The sequence below is a fragment of the Aulonocara sp. 'chitande type north' Nkhata Bay genome, linkage group LG20, assembly GCF_057382095.1.
Source record: "Aulonocara sp. 'chitande type north' Nkhata Bay isolate Kocher_YH1m ecotype deep benthic linkage group LG20, A_spYH_male_GT1.1, whole genome shotgun sequence".
NCBI classification, from domain to species: Eukaryota; Metazoa; Chordata; class Actinopteri; order Cichliformes; family Cichlidae; genus Aulonocara; species Aulonocara sp. 'chitande type north' Nkhata Bay.
The window spans coordinates 35,446,695-35,468,612 of NC_141363.1; the positions used below are offsets into that span (position 1 = coordinate 35,446,695).

A 21,918-nucleotide genomic window follows, 5' to 3' on the forward strand; every position below is an offset into this window, starting at 1 on the left:
ATTTTCTTGGTATGCCTTTGTGTCGGGGTCTGTTGTGATTTCTTCTGTAAGTATGCATAAAGCTGTGTGCATGAGTGTCAAAGCCTGTGGTGTGTGAAAATGTATGATTCTGAGTGGGTGTCGTTTTGTGCTTGAGAACTCAATGTCTAATTTTGTGAGTTTGTGTGTGTGTGCAAATGTGTGTGTTTGTAAGAGTGAATTGGTGTTTATGTTACAGTAGAGTAAGGGTTCGCAGGCTTATGGATGTGTGTGTGTGTGGGGAAAATGTGTTTGATGCCTTGTGTATATCGGCAATGACAGGTGCAACAGTTGTGTTATGCTTTAAGCTGCTTGTTTGTCTGGCACGCTGCTTTGTGTGGTTGAGAAATGGAGTAAACAGAGGGAAAGGAAAGCAGCCTGGGGGCTAATTTATTCACTCCCCAGTCGCCCTAGTCACAGAGGCCTGTTGCACCGGCCCACCTGTCAATCCAGAGGAGCATGCCATACCGTTATACCATCCAACTGTACACTGCCACACCACACTCTCAGTGGGCCAAGCGCTTTAGGCTATAGCAGTATTAACCATGATATATTAATAAACGCTCTGTAATCAGAATGAACAAGACAGCAAGTTTTGGGTTTTTTTGAGCGACATCCAGAAGTTTGCAATTTTCTGTGTGCTGTGAAAGTGCAAAGTCGTATCAGTGCTGGCACTGAAATTTAAAGTCAAGCGTTACACAAACAGAAATTTGGCATTTCTGTTTGTAAGCACCTTTCACAGAACTTTCAACACATGACTGTAGTGAAATGCATAAACAGTTTAATGCCATATAGACCAGTGTCCTTTGTTGCATCACTAATCTCATGAAAAGGGTCCAAAGTAGAGTTTGTGACATAAATGCTCACGAAACTGCACAGGAGAAATGTGCGAGACGATAGCTGTTGTAGTCGACTGTAGTAATGTGATGTTCAGTTCACTGTGGGTGTGGGAGGAAGTGTCTGCCCATTGCCAGCGTAGAGTAATGGATGGCAGAGCTATGGGAGTGGGAGGAGGCATACATCCTTTTCAGACAGCTGTAATGGATGAGAGTACAGCAAAAAATAAGAACAGGAGGCAGTCTGCATGCATTCACCCTCTCAAACTCTCACATGCAGAGTTCAGTAGTATTGAAATGAGTTCACAAAAGATGTGAATGGAACAATGGAACACCTGGTGAAACAGTCAAGGCTAATTTGACTCTTGTTAATTGGTCATAAGACTCCTATGGGTGAACATTCTGGATATACGCAGCCTCACACATGAGTTTGTACTTGTGTGTGATGTATTTGTGTTTTAACTGTGTAATGTGCCTTTTTTTATCCATTTGCCCAGTCTGTGTTGCTGTACAGTGCTAGCTGTAATTAACAAGGCAGTTTGATGTTGGCAAGCTACTTTCTATATATACAGGCAAATTTCTTCTGTAGGCCATGCATAGTTAACCAGGTTAAAGAAGACAAACACATAGCACACTTCAAGGTGCCTATTTATCATTAAATAATGTAGTCCTCTTTCTGCCCATTCACAGCTCCCCAGGAAACCTCCCTTTACTTACTCAACAAGTGTTGAATGATGATGCTGTACCTTCCTGTGAACATGTGCATATGTGCATGTGCACTTTGACTAACAGTGTATGTATCACCACAGCTGGTAGCTCTCCTAATTTCTCATCAAACATTTATACCAAAGAGGACTTGGATGAAGCTCAGCCCTCTCAGCCTTCTCCTCTGCCTTATTCCTCTGGGAACCAGGCTTCATGTCTAAAGAACAATCCATTTTACCCTTGCCTTTTCTAAATATTGTATCACACAAAATCACAGCCTGTGTCCTAGCTGGTGAGGGTTATGGAAGGAAGGAGTTTTGTAGACTTTTTTGTTGCTGCTGTAAACAAGCAAAAGCCCTGCCATCCCTTTAGGTCACCTGGGAGCCACGGCCATGAGTCTCCCAGAGAAGGATTGGGAAGGAGTGGGGATGGAAGGAGGTTAAGTGCTGCCTTGCTGCTGTTCCTCAGTGCGTGGTGCTTCGTTGCGTTTGCCTCTGCTGCCGGCTGGTGAAAAATGTCTCCTGGCCCCTCCGCCAGATATCAGGATGCGTTATCAGCCCCGCCTAGCTCTTTTCACTGTAACGAGCCCCCAGGCACAGTATTATCTGTTTACGATAAGGATATTAATAACACTGTGCTTTAGTTATGTGCAGGGTTGCCCCACGGGGTGATGGGGGGGTTGAAGTAAGAAACACCTGAATCATTCTGTCAAAGGTACTTTCCAAGGAGGACAGGATATAAGTGGAAAAGAGGGAGAGGGAACCGGGGGAGAAGTCATATGGTTATGTAGGGACAGTGATGAAATGCTGGTTAACCCATCCAGTTTCTCCCATCAGCTCACTGTCTTTGTTTTCAAGAACAATAGCTTGGCCATCTGCCAGCAGGTCCTTGTGGGAGTTATCATACGGAGAGAAGAGGTCAGGGTTTCAAAGGTCACAGCTGCCATGGTTAGCTGAGAGGTCGGTCTATTTCCTGGACTTTACTGTTGTGTAATGTGCTCTTTTTGTCTCCCTTTTCTGTCTTTCTCTGCTATCTCACTTCTGTCCAGTGTCTATATGGCTGCTACGTCCACTCCTCCATCATCCCCACCTTCCACCGTAGGTGCTACTGGCTTCTCCAGGTAAGAACTCCCCTTTGCCTCTTTTACAGTTCACCACGCTTCAGTTTACTGAAGACTCTAACTGCCAATTCACAAGAACTTGAATGAGTTGCGTGATATCACTTTCTATTTAACCGGAGCATTTTCTCGTGACAGCCAGCAGGGACACATCAACCTATCCCTCCACTACCCCCTCTCGGCCTTCTCTTTTCTCTTCCCAGCTTCCATTTTCCTTATCTTTCCCAGTCATTCAGTTTTCTGATGGCATTGCCCATACACGCCGTCCAGCACGGCCGGTATCTCAGTCAGCTAAAAGCTTTGCCATCTCCCCTGTCTAACAGCTGCAGTGATGGGCAGTAAAAGCATGATGGAAGAGGTTCCCTGTACAGTATAGTGTGCTTATTGTGGGTCGTCAAGTCTGCAGGCTGAGAGTGGTTGTAAATAGTAGTCCTTTGATCACCTACCCAATACGTCTCATCATTCTCGTTTAGCATGGCAGCTATTATTGTTGGAAGGTGTCTGATACAGCCATTCACACACCAACACACACACACACACTGTTTTAAGGGAGCATAAAGCATACACACAGAGGAAAGGAGGTTGTGGAGACTGTGTCTGTTTGTCTGTCTGTCTATCGATCAATCCATCTCTGTGTACAAGAAGAAAAAAACATCTGTGGGATAAATATACTTTGGCTAATGTGCCTCAGTTTAAAATTAAATGTGTGTACTGACTAGACTGAGAAAACATCATCACGTGCCATCGAGCCAATATCCCTTCCTCCCACAAACCTTACAACCATCCCTCCCCTCCCACATAAAATGACTGATAGTAAAACAGGAGAGCAGACCAGTGGGGGCAAAAGACAAAAGAGGAAAAACTAGGCTGAAAAATTGCTTAAATACTCTGGGAACGCTTAAAATAATTTGAGCGTTCCCACAGTAAATAAAAGCGTTCACACAAAAACTGTTTGTTTTTCTATTGCTTTATGTTGGCAGTGTGTGTGACAGATGGAAATAATTACTCTAGAAGATAAAAACATGACTCCACCTTCCTATTGGGATTTGAGCAAGCAAACCCACTTTGGTTGACTTCAGCCTAAATAATCTGGTGTTCATCGGATTACTTGCGGTGACAACCACATACTGGAAGTCTTTCATATCGCACGCAATAACCCTCTCTGTTCTCTCACGATAACAGTTTATTTTACCCTGCACTGTCCCTCACGAGACAAAATGAACATTAAGCAACTTTATTGAACTGCTCTGGCCTCTACTACCTCATCCATTGCACGGTGGTATGAGCAGCACCTCTTAAGGAAATCTTCAAGAAATCTTCAAATATTTTCTCTTACAGCTTTTTTTCAAATGTTTTGCTACATTTCGTGAAACATTGATTAAAGTTCTGCACACTGAACATCAAAAACAGCTCAAAAATGCAGCAAACCACTGTAGTTATTTCACAAAAAGCTGTAACTCACCCAAGATGTTTAACTCAAAGCGTCAAGATGAAGTTATTGTGTCAATGAATAAGTCGTTGCCAGCAAAACGAGAGCTTCTTTTTTTTCAATTGTGCAAAAACAGCGTGGTCAAAATGTTTAGCTATCTCATTAGAATGACTGGAATTTTTTTGCTCATCTTATAATGTCACTGACATTGAAAGCCTACTGCACCAGTCTATTATTATTCTCATGATAACTGGCTGCTTTTGTGTCAGAGTGAATACTCTTCAGATGTTGATTTCAAGAGCACAAGGTTTTACATTCTACTTTGTGAACCAAGAGAGCACTTACATTTGCATATAATGTGAAGAAAAACAGTTTTCTTTTCCCACAACAGCCACACAAGACAGACCGGTGCAGTAAACATGCAGCGCTGCTATAGATTATCGATACCCAAAAACTAATAAAAAAGTAAAATAATTATGGGAAGAGTAGACGTCCTGTCATGCCCATCTCATTCACCTCCCACCAAATGCGGTGCCTTGCAGTGGATCAGAAGAAGTGCTGTGTGTATGTGTATTTCACCTTCCTATATTGTGTTTTCTTGTCTTGGCTACACTCTCACACATCCTTATTCCTCTTCCACTTCCACGGCAGCCCCAACAGTGTTCACAAATTGTTGTAACTCTGTTGTGCTCAAGCACTATAAATACAGTATGTTTTACAATACTCATACTAATGACTTGCTCCTGTGTACTCAGCAGAATTTGACATTTAGAGTGGCTATTCTGCATGTGATGAGCTACACAATGAAATAATATTAGCATATTTAGGGGATGGCCTCATGATGGACCCCACCTCTCGCCCACACTCTGCTGGGATAGACGCCAACGGTCACTTATGAATTTATTATATTGCCATATGCATATGCGAGTAGTTACTGGCTGTTGGTATGCTTTTTTCATTTGTGTAATGGCTGAGATCCCCCTTTGGCCATTTTAGTTTAAGTGATTGGGGACAAAACCCACAGTCCTTGTTCTATGCAAAAATACTTTAATATCAAAACAATAGAATCAAATCATCCAAACCTACATTGTTTTTGGTCTTAAATCACCTTTGTGTGGTTCTACTGTTTCCCTTGTGTAGTGGAGGGATAGTAAGAGGGGATTTCATACTGAAGACTGTATAACTTTGGAAGACACCACTTGATTTGACTAATTCAGACTGCTGAATCTTCAGATTTTGTTCAGCTGAATTTCAGAATGAATATTAGCACCGAAGGAGAACTGTGGATTTCATCTTCCATCACCGACATGGCAATGCAGTAGTAAGGAATCTCTGTGGGGCCAGTTTAGAGAGGAAGAATTTTTCAGTGATGACAACACCCTTAACTTACATATGGGTATAATGGCATTGTTTTCAGACAGGCCTAGAATGTGAACATGCTCTTTTTTCTATCCTCTCTAGCCGAAGTCAATTTCAGAGCTAGAGGAGCATGACTCGAGGATGAAAAATAGCCACATTTCCAGGGAAAGTCAGGGGAAAGTTGCGCTTGACACATACACAACACAAGGACACATGCAGACTTTCAGAAACATGTACACACCGAACTGAAAGTGAATAACACAGAGCTGAGGTCAAACTGGGTCACTCGCTTTTCAAAACTGCAACCTTCATTTTAAACCTCGCTTTCTGCCAGCTACAAGATAGACGCACATAATCACTCATGAAATTTTGAGAAGTTCACTGACTCTGCCTTTCTTTCCTTTAACTGTAGAGCATCAGTTAAGAACAACTGGTTAGTGAATCCTTGGCCCCCATCTCTTACACTGCTCAGCAGTTCTTGTTACACCCACGGCTCGAGCTGCGTGTGTGCAGCTAACACATCCACTTGTTCAAAGGAATAAGCACCTTCTGCTGCCGGATAAAAAGCATTTATTTACAAACGTGCATTTTCTTTGGCACTAAGCATTTCTGGAACCCCAGATTTACATCTCTTTTCAGGCAGTTTATTGCAGACCATCTGGGCTGACAAGAAACCACAGTCACAGTGATACAGTGATACCAGAGGTAAAGGATTACACTTCAGGCCATATCTCTGCAGATGCAGATAGACCTTCAGCACCTCTGTCTTTTCTTGCCACTTTCATTCAGACAACTGACAGTCAGCCTGGTTACAGTCTCTTTCGTATTCTCTTTCTCTCTTTTTCCACCTTCCTCTAGTCTCTGAACTCTCTGTCCCTGACTCCCTGTGTACCATTTGCTGTGTCCATATGAGATTTGCAGGCAGTAGTCTGTCAACAGCAGAGCAGCAAGGAGACTGGAGCTCCCAGAGCGGCAACAGGGAAAGGTCACCAGTGAGTGAAAAATGTAAATATTCAGCCATCCAGCAGCCACAGTCACGGAGAGACAGGGATGAAAATAACTCCTATTACACACCACCGACAGGGAGGGAACACAGAGGACAGAGAGGGTAGAGACAGACTGTGAATGAGAGAGTGAGATGGACACAACTTTTAAAAAGTTGAGCTGAAAAAAAACACACTGCAGGGCGAGTTGGAGAAAAAGATGCATTTAAAGATTTTAAGGAAGAAAAAACCTATAGTAGTATAGAGCGAAAGAGGACAGTGTGTCAGTATTTTTGGATATGTGTGTAACAGTGCAAGAAATCCAGAAGGCGAGAAATGAGAATGACAGACGGAGTGAGGTTAGTGAAAGGTGTTTTAGGTAGGGGGTGGAGGGGGTTAACCAGTGGGTGTGTGCCTCTTTATCCACTCTTTATCCACTCTTTATTGAGTCAAAGCCTGGGTAATGAGACAGGGGACAGGAATAAAGACCTGCGAGGGGGGTCTTCTCTCATTCCATTCATTTTCATTTGTTCTTTTCACCTCTCACTCTCAATCTGCTCATTCCTGCCACACTACCTCCACCTCTCTATGGCATTAGACCACTTAAGAATGTCTGGCCCATCCCCGCAAATGGCTGAGACTGAAGGAAAGTACCACCACAGTTATCTGGGGTTGCAAACAATGAATCCAAATTGCTGCTGAGACAGATAGCTGCTCAGAGCGGACTGTGTGGGTTTTTACTCCGAAAAAAGTTCCCATTTCAGTGGATTTGTTAAAAAAAAAAGAAATGATATTAAAACTGGGCTCTGTGTGATACTGTGGTGTGTTTTCAACATTGCTAACAAAAAATAGGCGCACAATTCTCCATAAATATCCTGGGAATGTCTGGCCACTCTTTAAATGCTGTTAGTTTTTCCCAAAAGTGTGCATAATTAGATAATTAGATACACCTTACACAGAGTCTTTCTAGGTACAACGTGTCATGGCACACACATACACACACTCAGTAACACAAAGGATCTTGCCTGTCCTGGTGGCACTGATTGATTCTATTGCTCCGTGTCCCCTTCTCTTGTTTAGTGCTAATCGAATGTAATTCCCTGCTTGTGCCTCTCCATCAAATCAGACAGTGGAGTTTGTGCTGGCCGGCGGGGGCACAGAGGTGGGGATAATTATGATATTAATACGGAGGGGGTCTGAGGGGAAACTTCATTTGTCCCGCTGCCTGCCACGAACACAGAGAGGGGTCAATAGCCTCTCCCGCTTTTCCTACTTTAAAGAGGAGGAGAGAGGAATGAGATAATGAAATGACTAGTAAGGCAGGAGGGAATGCTGACGACCTTGTTTCTTCACAGCTATCACTTTCTCTCTCTTACCTTCCTCAGCTTAGGCCACTCTGCTCTAGTCTCTGTCTCACATGAATACATTATTAATATCATCATTCACTGCAGTTACATTTTTCTTATTACATTAGTCCTTCAGAGTATAATGACTTTGGAACCACTTGAATTAGTGTTATGTAGGAAAATGAGTTGTCACTGTTGTCCCTGTGATCATTCCAGCACTATTAGAAAGTATTTCAGGTATTTTAATTTATGTAATAATTCAAAGGTTACCTAATTGGACAGGCAGAGTGATAACTTTGTGATTAAAGAGAACTCTTAGCGATGTAGGCTCTGTGGTGCTGTCCATGGTGCTGAATCCTACCCTCTTCTTCTTTTAATCTTTTCTAACTGTTCAACACATCAGAGCCCCCCCCCCCCCCCTTTTCTTTCTTTTTCTTTTTTTTTTTTTTTACACTTTTTTCCCCCCTTTTTGCTCTGTTGATGTATCAAAACCACCCGGTGCTTTTGAACTCCCAAGGTATTCACTTCCTATGACAAGCTCGCCAATCTCTTCAGATCGATACATCTGGGCCAGTTCTGTCAGCACATCATGTTCACGGGCCAACACCTACTCATCAGGCCTCATGCCTCATACTCAGCAGCAGTGAAGACAGAGGCCTTTTCCCAACCTAGTTAACTGAATGGGAAATGTTGAGCAGCTCCTTTGCTGTGCTGATCCGTCGGTTGGTGTGTAAGCAGGATACAGTAGCTCCAGAGTGGACATGCCTGCAGGCTAAAGGCAGACAGATGGATTCTTTATATCTACCAGAGTCTTCTATTCATTCGGATCAGTTTAGTTGCCTCTGCGTTGAGCACTGGGAGACAGGTGCCGGATTCGTAGTGGCTCAGGTGATGTGTGATGACGGAGCAGAGCTGTCAGGTCCAGATTCACATCAGATACGTCCAGACTACGCAAAGCTACATAATGAATATTTCACTGAGATAAATCATGGATGAGCCTGGGCATCGTTCTGTTGATTTCACTCAGAGGGTAGAGAGTCAGAAAAACCTGGTGAGGCTTTGACTGGCTGTCTACAACCTCAGGGCAAATGGAGGCAGTAAAAATATAATTGCCTTTAGCTATGCAGTCTGTTGTTTGTATCAAATGGAAATGCACCTCTACAGAGTATTAGCTCAGATTTATAGCATATGAATTTGACTGCAACACCTGACATTACTGTTCAATTCCAAACCTCAACGCCGGACTGGCAGGAGAACAGGTGGCAGAATGTGCTATGGGAGCGCACATCAGTGTCTGCACATGCTTGTCTTTCTAGGTATGTGTGTGTGTGTGTGTGTGTGTGTCTCTGTGCAACAGACTTTGCTACTCTGTTACTGCACTATGGTGGGAAACCATGGTGCTCTCGGCAGGATGCTGCTGCTGGCAGGCCCCTACTCTTGCAGCCATGAGGAGAACAGCTGCTTCACGAGCATGTCAGGGTGTGAGCCATGTCCCTGTGGCTCCCCTCATTTTCCTCACTTCTCCTCCTCCCGATGTGCAGTCACACAGACACAGTTCTTTTGACGCTAACCTTCTCTTTTTACAATACTCATAAACATTCAAATAAGTTTCTCCCCCTGCTATCAACTCTGCTTCTTGACCTCTGAGCACATCTGCTGCTCCCTGTTTCTACTCAGTGAGAAAATAGTTCGAAGTTTGTCTCTGCCCAGAACAGTAACACTGGGGCTTCTGACCTCTAAACAAATTGAAGGTTATACTGGTGCTTAATTAATGGCCCCTACTGGAGCACAATCTCTCCATATGATGAAAGGGAGAAGTTGAGCTAAACCCTAGAGGCACCGGGCACCTCCTTTGCTCCTGGCAGACTGATCTGTTCCTCAGTGCCTGCGACCTTTTCTCTAGGCCCGTCGCCTAGCCCACCAGCACCGCCAATTATCACAAATCCCCCGCTGCATTTGTCTTGCCATTTTCACTCTGCAGCCAAAGAGGCGTGCGTGACCATAGACTCATGCAGCCTCCTAACCATTCTGAATCCACACAGAGAAACAGAGGCCCACAACAGGTATGTGGTGCTTAAATAATTCAGTTATCCTGAAAGGTTAAGGCTCCGCCAGTAAAGCGAATTGACATTCATCTTGCTCAAGAGTCATGCACCCGATTTCGGGTAAAGTACCCATCGACATGTTTACATTTCGAGACTTCAAGATTGATATTGACACCAGTATTTTACGTTATTCTGCTCTGTTCACTGTCCAGTGTGAGCTAAAACAACTACAAAGTCCTGCAACCAGAGCCGAAAGCAAATATCTGAGTCTGAGTTAGCGAGTGCAACAAACCCTGCTCCTGATTTGATAATATCTTCTGTTCCTCTGTAATGAACATTCTCTTCAGCAACCATTTGCTGCCTCTACCATATTAGATAATAAGAAATCTCTGGGAATTGTGTCACCAGGCAGTCTTATTTGTGTTTACTTTCTGCCTGTGCGTGTGAGAAAGCACAGAACATCAGTGGATTCACAATAAATCTGTGCTGGGCCTATCTCATGTCAAGCCATGCGTCTGCCTTTGTCACTTTGCAGGCTCAGGCGTGATGGCAGAAGTGTGCACGCATCTCCCAGCTTCCCAGAGAACACTGGTCACAGCTAATGACCAGAACTGTCTGATTTGTCCTGCCCTGATTACTCCTCTGAGCCCCAATTAGCCGTGGATGAGGGCTGACATCCCGACACGATCACTTGGACGTGTCATAGTGGGAAAGATGAGCCAGGGAAAGAAAGGAGAGAGGTAAGGGGGGAAGACAGGGAAAGTGAATGTTACAAACAAAGAGTAGCAAGAGAAGTCAGCGTAAAAGCTCTGGTAGGGCCAGAGTCATTCATTCTGCATTCAGTCAGATATTGATCTCAATTCCCCTTTAACCAGCTACCACTCATCAATGTACAAACCAACAGCTCTGATTGCAATTTCTATAATTGGCAATTTTCATTGTAAAAATCAGTCTCTGTGAGAGTGTTAGCTGTATCTATTCTGAGACAGGTTGATTTCTCTGTGGGTTAGGGATGAAGAGACTAAGGACTGTTTGTGGAAAGGATATAAGACAAAGTATTAGGTCAGTGTGGTCGAATCAATTTACTAGCTAAAGTGAACACTGAAGTCCTGAGAGCCTCAACCATGTTTTATAATGAATTAAAAACAATGCAATTTCTTTTCCTAATTGTCAGTAACAAACTCTGTCATGAGCATTGCCATACAGTATCTGTTGCTTCCAATAAATATTCCTCTTCTTCTTTTCACTCCTGCCATCTTTCCCCGTCCCCTCTTTATTTTTGTGTCTTTATTTTTGTCTGCCACTGCGTCTCCCCAGGATTGCTGAGCTATTGCCCCTCTGCATGTTTTGAGAAAAATCTCTTTTTTGGCCTCCACTCTCTCCCTCTCAGTAGGGGGCAGTGCAGAAGTAACTACAAGGGCATGTAAGCCTTCAGAGTCAAACCAGACTTCTTTTAGTCTTTTTTGATCTGAGTAGATGTCATATTGAACACACACGCACACACACACCCTTCAATGGAACGGCTCTGCTCCTATCCCTGTCTGCTCTCCCATCTCAAAACACACCCACGCAAACCTGAGAAGACACAGAGAATGAGAGGAGGAGGAGGAGGGAAGAAGAGGACGACGAAAGCAAATTGCGGAAGGGAAAGAGAGGCGCAAGAAACAAGAGGTGGGAGGGGTGGCGGTGCTTTGAGAATGGGGATTAGAGTTAGGAGATTAGAGGTAGAAGATGATATCATTTGGTAGAGATGAGCGGGAGCAAACGAGCAGTGCAAATCACCTAACGTTAACGAGCTGCCTCATAAATTACTTCAGCCAAGTGTATGCTTCAAGCTGAATCTGGAGAGGGCTGCATAGTGCAAAGGAGGCATATTGCATGTACTAGTCCCTTCCAATACATAAAGGTGTTTTTTTCCCACACAACCCATAGTCAAATCTTGGCTTCCTGGTTTAAGTCAGACTGTGTATCCATTATGTGGCATCCAAACCATCATACAACTTCCATGATATTACTTTATCGTGATCTTTGTGGTTGTTTGTCCTTCAGGCAGTCCACACATAACGTGTGTTGATTCTGTTCTTGTGAACGTTATATATCAGGGATGCCTTAAAGAATGCTAAAACGTTCACTAGATCTAGATCTGATAGTGGTGATCAAAACTTAGGTCAGTGTCACTGTGATTTCATATCGGTCCTATTTTTGGTAACACAAATATCAATGTCTAGATAGAGCTCAAGAATGCATGCACTAACTTTGACTTCTTCACAAAGACATCATAATTCTCTGCTTAAAACAGGAGAACATCGCAGCTCGGGATCATGAGACTATGACATCCCTTAGAAATCACAGGCTATGAAAAGGGTTTCCGTGTTTAGTGACTTGTCTTTTAGGAATAAGTCCACTTTCTTCACTTTCACTCTCTGGAAGACAACCAGGACAGCTGGCCTTCTGTCCCTGCACCACAAGTTCATTATTTTGCTGATACAGAGCTTCAGGTGAATGTCCTTGCATCATTTGGTGAAGCTCTTTATCAGCCTTTTTCACCCTATGAGCATATCCTCCACCATAGCAAGTTTTATACTGGAATCATATATGTCAGTGATACCCAAATAAAATAAATTAAACACTTTATGTTATCTAAGTTTCACATATGGGTTTGAGCAAATATTATGTAAACTGCATAATACTTGATCAGCATAGGAATGTACCACAATGTAATTTTAGTGTTCAAATTCCTTAAACCAAGTCATTTGACATGAAAATGTATATAAACCTGCATTTTTAGAGAAGGAAGACAGGCAGAGTAGGGATATAGATGGATGACAACGACTTTTTCTGTTGTCATGTTATTAGGGGGGGTGAGGTTGTGTAGGTTAGAAGGGGAAATATACATTTCTATTTTAGCCAGGAGCAGAATGACTTTCACTGGCTCGATTCTAAATATTACATGACTTCCTGACGGCAGTGTGCTGTCTGAGGCTCTGTTTGGCCTGGTATTAACCTGTCCGGATAAATCAGCCGTTTACAAAACTCTATGCCTCTATCCAAAGTACTGTTTCTTCCCTCTTGCTTCCCTTATTTCAGTGGCCCTCTAGCTGCTTCACCTGTTTCTTATGCACCATTTCTGCCTTTAGACGGCTTGCTATGGTGCAACCCATTTTGTCTGTGTGCAGTGTGTATATGTGGAGTTACTCTGTGGTCCTCTGCCAAGGCCCCTAACGTCATATGCAACCTGGCAGGTGACAAATAGTTTTTTAATTGCTTGCACCAGGAAAATCATTAGTCTCTTCCCTTTCCTTGGTGGGACCGGGCAGGACGTGTGTGCAATAATAATAGCCTCAGTCCGGTTTCCAGTGTGCTATTTTTGGAGCGAGTATTTTAAGGGCCGTCTCTGTATATGCCTCTGAACGTGTGTACGTATAGTACGTCTGTGTGACTGTTTATGTGCTTATGTGCAGCTGTGTAAGTGCGTGAATGTACACACACCTAGTAAGGGTGGGCTAAATGGTCCTGAGGTGCTTTTCCTTGGTTGTGAGAGAGGAGAGTGTGTTTGTCAACCCTGTTCCTGCCTCATGAGAGTTTTTCTCATTGCTGTTGCTATTCCCTAGGAGCGTGCTGTTTGTCTCTGTGTATGTGCGTTTTTCTGTCTGCGAGTGTGTGTACCTCTGCGTCTGGCAGACTCTGGCCTAGGCCATTGTGCTATAGTGCATTACAGTAGCAATCCACCGACACAGTGGCCGGCCAGATGAAGCCGTCCAGTTTATGGAGCAACCTGCAAACTCCAGCTGCTTTTGGTTGGGATTGTGCTTAGTGCTGAGATATAGTATTGATTTTCTCTCCTCGGTGCCCTTGCCATCCCTGCGTAGATATGCACCAGTGCTCAGCATCCATTCACTGAGAAAGGGGGGGGGGGGGAGGGGGAGAGAGCAGAGGATGATGTTTATGTGGCGATACTGACCCCATTCGTTCACACAGAAAAGGCGTGGAACGTGAAGTGGCTAGACAGCAGAGGGGAATTGAGTTTGTGAGGCTCAGATTGCAAGATGAACCCTGAATTTGATTTCTCTGTTATACAAGCATTTGTTATTATATAGCTCAACGTCTGAGGGTGTTTGTGTGTCTGGTGTCTTGTATGGGTCTATTACATGTGTGGGTTTGTTTGGATTTATGGGTCTAGAAGGATGCTGGTGTGCGTGCACATGGGTTTTAGCAAGCAGGGTACATCTGTGTGGTTGATCTTCTGCATTTTTGTCTTTGCTTTGAATCTCCCATCCTCATCCTCCATTCCTTCAACAACACGGTAAAACCAAAAATCAAAAACACGTTTAGACATTATTTGAAATTTTTCTGTGGAACCCCCCACCTCTCCCCGGCCGCACTGCAGCGTTTTAAGTAATGGCAGTGGCTCGTCTCGCAAAATATTTCATAGATAAATGATTCAACTTAAAAATCCTATCAGGTATTTTATAAAAATAACAGTGTGTGACCTTTCTATGAATTTTAATCTGGCGCATAAAAAAAATCTTTAAGCAATGAAAACCGAATTGAGCCTTTAGACTGCTAGTGTTAATGATACCTTTAGGTGTAAAGTACGTCAAGCATAAAAGTTCCAGTAACCACAGTGCTCTTGTCTTTGTCTCACATACGCGGGTCACATACACTGTTTTTCAAACCATATGAGAAATGCTAGACAGCCAGTACAGAAAACATTCCTCCCATTCAGTCTTTTTAGCTGTCTTTTACTAAAGGACAGTTTTTGTTCTCATGTCTGATAAATTGTATAGTTAGAAGTATCTAAGTATAAGACTATAGTGCTTGTTATGAGTACTATACATACACTGTTCATACTATACATCCTCCTGTGACTGCTAGTGGATAGTTTCTCTGTAATTCTGTCTGGCTTTTAACTAATAATATAGGTACAAGTGCATTAAGATGACTATTGTTTGACTATTGTTGTGAATTGGCATAATTGGGTACTAATATTTTTATGTTCTATCAACAAAAGGTTTAAGACCCTTTACTACAGTAGTCCTGAATCAAATATATTTTTTATATTCTTCTTTTTAATTTTTTGCATGAAGAATTTATATTTTGCAGATTCCACCAATCTTTCTTCAGAGTGAAAAAAATTAAGCCCATTAGAAAATTACAAAATCTGTGTCCTGTTTCACAGTTTATCATAGTGTTATATGGTGGCCCACACAAGAAGAGTCACAAATTTTGGGGGTGACTAGCCAAACAGCTGAAAGCCGTTATTCTGTATATGTATGTGTGTGTGTCTATAATCAGCCTGTGTTATCCAAGCCAAGCAGCCCTACCCTGGCAGAGCTGAGACTGGGGAGACCCGGTCTCTTTCCAGATTCATCTCTCCAGCTTTGTTTGACTAAGTAGTGCCATGGTGTTGGTGTTGGAGAGGGCTGGAGTGGTAACAGCAGCAGCAGTGCAGCGTATGCGTGGGTTGCCTGAGCCAGTGGGGCTTGGCACGGGGAGGCAGCATATGTTCATGGCCAGCTTCCTTCCTCCTCTCCCATACTTATCTGTCTCTCTCGTCTCTTCTGTTTTCCCCCTCTCTCTCTATAGCTCACTTCTGTTAAACCCCACCTCCACTTTTGGCTTTGAGTGTCTTGGTATCACCTGTGGGAGACAGCACAGAACAGAGATCAAAGGGCACTGGGGATCCCAGTACCCCACCATGTCTGACTAATACCACAGCCCTTTCTTCTAACAGAGACACAGACTTACACACTCCTCTTTGTCATCTTTTCATCTGGCATGGGATCAGAGAATATTTGGTGGAGAAGCTAATATGTTGTGCCTGTAATGGGACTCTCTGGTTCATTTTTAATGCCTTTCCAATGGTTGGTCACTCACACCTTGGCCCATCTCTGCCCTACATAAACACTGGCTGTTAGCCAAGCATGTCAGAGGCAACCATATCTGAATTCTGCCAACTACCTGCTAGATATGGACCACCATCCTGCTGCATAGCAGACTTAACTGTGTCCCAGATACCCGCAACCAGCTGCTTCAGCCTTTACACCTTCACTTTTGCTTCCTGCTCTCCTCCTTGCCTCTTGGACCAGTAAATGAACGCTCATTTGCAAGTTAGATAAATCCTTTGAATGTATTATTGATGCAAACAAATTAGCCTGTGGGCCCTAGACAATACCTAATGGAGCCTTGGCTTATGGGTGAAGTAGTTTCCAGCGAGGGCACTGTCGGTGTTCCAGGATTGATGCCTGCTCTTCTGCCCCGTAATTATTTCTCCTACAAATTATTCAGCTGTTCTGATGCAGTTTGGGGTTTAAAGCAGTGCTTCTTATTGCTGGCTATGTATTTCCAGGCCTTAACCCAGCTCCATTCATTAGTTTATTAAAGAAAAAAGACATGAGCAATTAGATAACTGGGATAAAGCCACCTAAATGAGGGGATGTGTTATTATTCAAGTTTATGCATGCTACTCATAGAATTCACTGGGGTTTATGTTGGTGCTGCTTTTTCAAGGATATTCTCTTATCTTGTTGTACACAGACACATTCACACATTTTAACAGTCTCGTATAAGCCTATTCACATATTTACAGAGATTCAAACTGGCTCGCTTTTGCAAATATGCATAGAAACACTGTCAGAATATGTGTTCCTAATATAGGAAAAGTGGGGACACATCTGGACGCGTTCATCCTTGATACAAACTCACAGAGAAAAAGCAAGTGCGCATAATTTATGCTAGAAATAGAGGCAGAGGTTGAAAAAGAATGAGAAGAAAAACTCAGAGAGGAGATGAGAGAAAGAGAGGACTGCCATACTGTCCTCAGTGATTAGGACCCAGTATTGATCAGAGGAGGTAAGGGGAAGGCAGGCTGAGAAAGGGTGGGAAAAAACAGGCCCCGGGGCTCAGACCCCAACTCTCTGGTGGCCTCTGCTCTGTTCCGCTTCTGCAAGCTGGCCAGGGCCAGTGGGAAATTCATCAAAGGGTCTTATCCCCCTATCTGTCCCACATGCACACACAAATACACATATCCATGCATAACACTGGCCTTTGAAAAACATTCTATTTGATGACATCGTTTCCCTTTTTTTTTCCACTGTTAGAGATGGTAAATTAAACCTGATATGTTATTGCCACTGTGGTGAAAAGAGACAGGGTGTCCTATTCTCCCAGTTGTCTGCACAGTGCTAGTCACATCACAAGGATCACATCAGCACTCTAAAACTTTGTGCCACGTGTGCCATAGATCAAACACAGACACATGTGCATTCACGGATACAGCATCAGTCAGCTGCTCATGATGGGGGATCCATATTCTCCCCAAGTATTCAGTATGTGTACAGGAAGTATTCGATACTCCGTGCTCTCCCAGGGCTAGACCTGTGTTAATGCATTTTCTCCTTTAAGTCTCTCTTTTTTTCCTCCCCCTCTGCTCCCTCTGCCGGCTTTTCAGCTGACTCTGGGCTTTGGCAATCTTATTTGCCTTTCGATCCAGATCAATCTTTGTCTTATCTACAGCTCTTGAATCATAAACATTTGATAGGCTCAACCTTGACACTGACAAACATGGAGTGGTGAGGGTTTGGGGTAAGGTGCCTTTGGAAGACTTTATGCGATCCCTAAAGACTATTGAACTTTGCCGCTAAGTACAACCCCCCCAAACACAGATATACGCTCATGTTTTGTGCGCATCTCATCACATAGACACGTATACAAAGTTTGTTCCAGATATATTTATGTATACGTGTGTGATGTATTATTCATAAGAAGAAGCATTCATCGCAGTGACACACCTTGAACAATTTGAAGACGTGGTGTGCTTAACAGCTTATTGTAGTTTCTGCAATTTGGCTCACCTCCGGCTGATTAACACTGCCCTCGAGTCCTCACTGTGCTTTATCTTATGATGAATTAGCTGCTATAAGAAACATGGCCTCCAAGGGAATTAATGAATATTTACCTGACATTTTTTAATTTTTTACAGTGCTTTTTGCTACTTTATAAACCCTACATTTGTTATGTTATGTTATGTTATTTTATGCATTTCTAAGAGTCAGAAGATCAAAATCACACAAAACACAGTGTGTTACTTGAAACACAGACTAATAGAATTAGCCCTGCGATATTATACAAATGATTATGTGCAGTGTTGTTTCTGTCACTCATCAGGTGCATTTGTTTTTCATGAGACAAATTGGGTTGAAGTATTTTGAAGCTGTCCAAATATAGGTTACTGACAAATGGCATGTCCATTCTCTTTCATGTTATAAATCTGGATTTTTGGGGGGATCCAAGCTAGTGATTGCTTGAAGGGACCCAGCTGGCTCAGTAGATGAACTAGAAGTTGGACACGAAGGTGTGAGATGGTGGTGCACCTTGAAGATGGGGACCCCATCCAGTTTTCACATCTGATTATCTTTGGTGAATCCAGGGTCACATCTGGTCCTGCGCTGAAAGAGATGTGACGTGTTATGTGCTTCCAGGAGCTGGTTTTCTACTCTTTGTGGGTGTGCTACTGATTTGATCCTACAATATTCGTTTTGTTGTCAAAGCAAAACAAAAGATTTTGGTGAAGTAATTCTTTCATTTGCAGGGTTGATACTATAATTGAGCATATTTGAACCCAAAACATTGTCTATTCCTAAAACGAATTGAATATTTTTTGGCATCTAAACCAAACCAGTAAGGATAAGTGAACTCCCAAAACCCAAACATGGTCTCTCTGGCAAACAACATTTCAACTTACTCCACCACCAGCCCTCCAGCCTCCTAATGTGGACTTTGTAACCGTTCAAAAGAGAAGCACTATCTGTTGCCGTCCAATACCTTGGACCACCACCAAAGGACACCTTGTGCATATCTCTGTGACACCAGCGGGATTTGACAGAATAGCACTGTTTGACGCTCTGGGGCATTCTGGTCCCACTCTCTCTTCTTGTGTTTTAATGGGACTTTCTTTCCCTCATTTTCTTTTTCTCTCTACCTCTCTTTTTGTTCCCACCTACATTTTTTGCAAAACAGCAGATCAAACTTTTACTTTTAAGTGTGTATGTGAGTGCTGCCAACAGCAGAGCAGTCAGCAAAGTGCCACCTCAGCACCTGTTCTTTAATGATTAATACCATATTGATGGTCTCAATTAATTTCCTATTACACCACCAGAAGGTTGCGGTCGCTCTGTCTCTGTCACGGCCCTGCACTTGTTTTTTGAAGCCTCTTTGTGGCAGCTGCTGGATGGAGATAGTATGCCTTTCTCTAGCTCACACGCACAATTTTACAGACAGACATACGACACATGCACGTACACAATCACACGCAGAGTAGTATCTTGTGGAAACACACACACACACTATTACACGCTGCTTTGCGCCTCACATTTCATATGCTAGCACATAGATAAACAAATAAAATGTAACTCTGGTTTTTTGTTGTTGTTGTTGTTGTTGTTTAATCATTTTTAAAAGGGACTTGTGTTTTGGTTACAATGTTGTTCAGCAGTGGTTGGAAAACGAGATTCATCTGTTTCTCTGTGCAGTGCTCTGTAGCAATTTTATAAACCACTACTCTCACCTGATTGTGTGACTTTGGTACAGCACAACCCCCTGTGTTTTACATTTAAACATGGCGCACTGCATTTTAGGCCATTTCCTGAAGGCATTGCTTTGGTTTGTGCATAATCCCCTTCCCTGCAGTGTTACATATTTGTAACAGTCTGTAAGCTACTGATTTATTCCCATGATGCAATCTTTTTGAACTGTGATTCGACATCACACTACCATGACCTTAACTGTCTGCAGACTTGTTCCTTGGATCAACTCGCAGTCAACACTGCCCCTGTTGAGATACTGGGGAAATGCTGTTTGTCGATTAGAGTGGCAGGTCCCTGATGCAGCTTTTTTTTCCCCCTTTTTTGTTCTTTTCATTACCTTTTCTTATTCAATGCACAATGTCTCATCTCTGTACTTCAGTCCAAAAACACCTCTATATCTTTCTAATGTGCACTGTTAATCTGAACCTTATTTTTTCATTCTGTCTCACACACACACACAAGTACCCATTCACACACTGTCTTTATTTTTCATTTTTCATGTGGACCCAGTACACACCATTGGTTGCTAGGAAACCATTTGAGCATTTTTTTTCCCCCATTGGTAGACATTTGATTACCCATTTGTATGTTTTGTGTGTGTGTGTGTTTGCTCATGTGCATGTGCAGAGGTTTCTGCGTATATCTCCAGAGAGAGGTCTTGCCAAGCTGAGTTCAGGGACTGCTCCACTATCCAGCCCAGTAATAACAATGAACCCCTCACCCTGTTTGACAGAGGACACAGGCTCAGCAGTCCTGTGGCTACTGTTGTCAATGTGTGAAAGGCTCCTGATGCTTTGTGGTGTAAGTACATATCTACATATGTGTGCATTCATGTTCACAACACTTTGTGCCTGACTGGGTCAGTTCTGTGATACAACCCCAGCAGTTGTTTCTGATGCTGACCAGTGGCGTTATCTATTGTTCTTCAGCGAGCTATTGCGAAGGAAGATAGTGGCCAGGTTGGACCGTCTTGCAGCTGGGCACACATCAGTCCTCCCTGTGACTCCCTGTTTAGAAATGCACCAGCACATCTCACTCCCCTGGCTGCTCCTGTGAAGTCCTGATTCGCTTACAGACATGGGCAGAGGCACATAAATAGTACGCCTTGTCGACTGGCACAGAGAGAAAGACAACACACGCGCACAAACAAATCAGACTCAGCACTGATATGAAAGAGAGCAAGAGCCAAAGAGAGGGAGTAAAGAGAGATGGCATTAGCAATGTTTCTTCCTCCAAATGAATTGCAGTATGCCCTAAGAGGAAGAGATGAAAATAAGAGAGCGAGGTGATGAAAAAGACTCAGAGAAAGCCAGGGGTTGTGAGGTTATTGTGAGGTGGAAACAAAAGAAAAGAACCATAAAGAGAGAGAACACATGGTTAAAGCCCCACTATGTCTGAGAGGGCTCACTAACTTTCTCTCCCTGCTTTTACTCCCATGTTACTTGGTGTCACCTGCTTGGCCACTGAATTTTAGGATAACTGCCATGGGCTCTGCTAAGGCCATTATGGCAGTCAGTTGGGCTCCGGTTGGCCCTTTCCCAGCTCGCCCCTGTGTAGCATTGACTCTCACTTGGGACCACCGCAGCTAATGGAGAGGGTAGTGTGTTCTGTAAGGGCCTTAGGAAGAATAAGTGGGCTGTAAACTGTGAGTTGTGTTGTGGCAGCTAAAGGAGCTTCGATGCCTCACTGCCTGGCTTACTGCCTGACTTACTGCCTGCTTGGCATCCAGAATGCTGCTCCATATTCAAGCTCTGAATACTGGCCTTTTGCACTTTTATTGTAATGCATGCAGATACTTGGCAAGGCAACAAACACACTCCACCTTTTACTGTGGTGCATTGCACAAATAAAATATTTCAAAGCGGGGAGGAGCCACACACAAAAATAGTGGAGCACTCTCTTGGATTCTCGCAGACGTGTAGAATTGCAAAATGCACTCACATATCTCCACAATTACACACACAAGTGCACATACGCGCACACGCATACACACAAACTTGCATTCCCCCACCCAGAGTGAAGCCATTCTGCCCCTCTAAGCTGAGTTATTTAAAGCCCCGCTCTCAACTCCATCGGAGTGATTATGTGCTACTGAATTAAACATCACAGGCTTCAGCCCCTGGCTTCCTCTGAAACACACTCAAACATGCTGGCCTCTTCCTGGTCCTCAAAAGTTCCAAGTTCTGCCTTTCATATCTCCCAGCCAGTACACTAGGTAGTGGAAGTAAAGAGGTGGAGTATGAATCTTCCCTAAATCAGGATCTCCTGCTGTGCCCCCTGCTCTGCCATTCCTCTCGCATACCTTGGACACAGGCATTTGATGCAGTTCACATTAAGAAAGCCCCCTGTAAACTGACTCTTACCCTGGATTGATACTCACCCCAGGCATCATTTTAGCTTGGCACTCAGGCAGTGCTGTAATTGATGGAGAGCTAGATGCAGTAGAAGGTGAACTGTAGCAGTTAAGTTGTGCTTTGACTCTAGACACCCCAATTA

The 21,918-nt window shown here is 43.4% G+C and overlaps 1 protein-coding gene across 1 annotated transcript in view; it reads left to right on the forward strand.

Annotated features, from left to right (window-relative positions):
- camta1a (calmodulin binding transcription activator 1a) overlaps nucleotides 1-21,918 on the forward strand; it is a 277,762-nt gene that overhangs the window by 212,789 nt on the left and 43,055 nt on the right. The window contains exon 6 of the mRNA XM_086276641.1: nucleotides 2,608-2,679. Coding sequence (XP_086132767.1) covers nucleotides 2,608-2,679 — 72 coding nt within the window. The remainder of the gene's footprint in view (nucleotides 1-2,607; nucleotides 2,680-21,918) is intronic.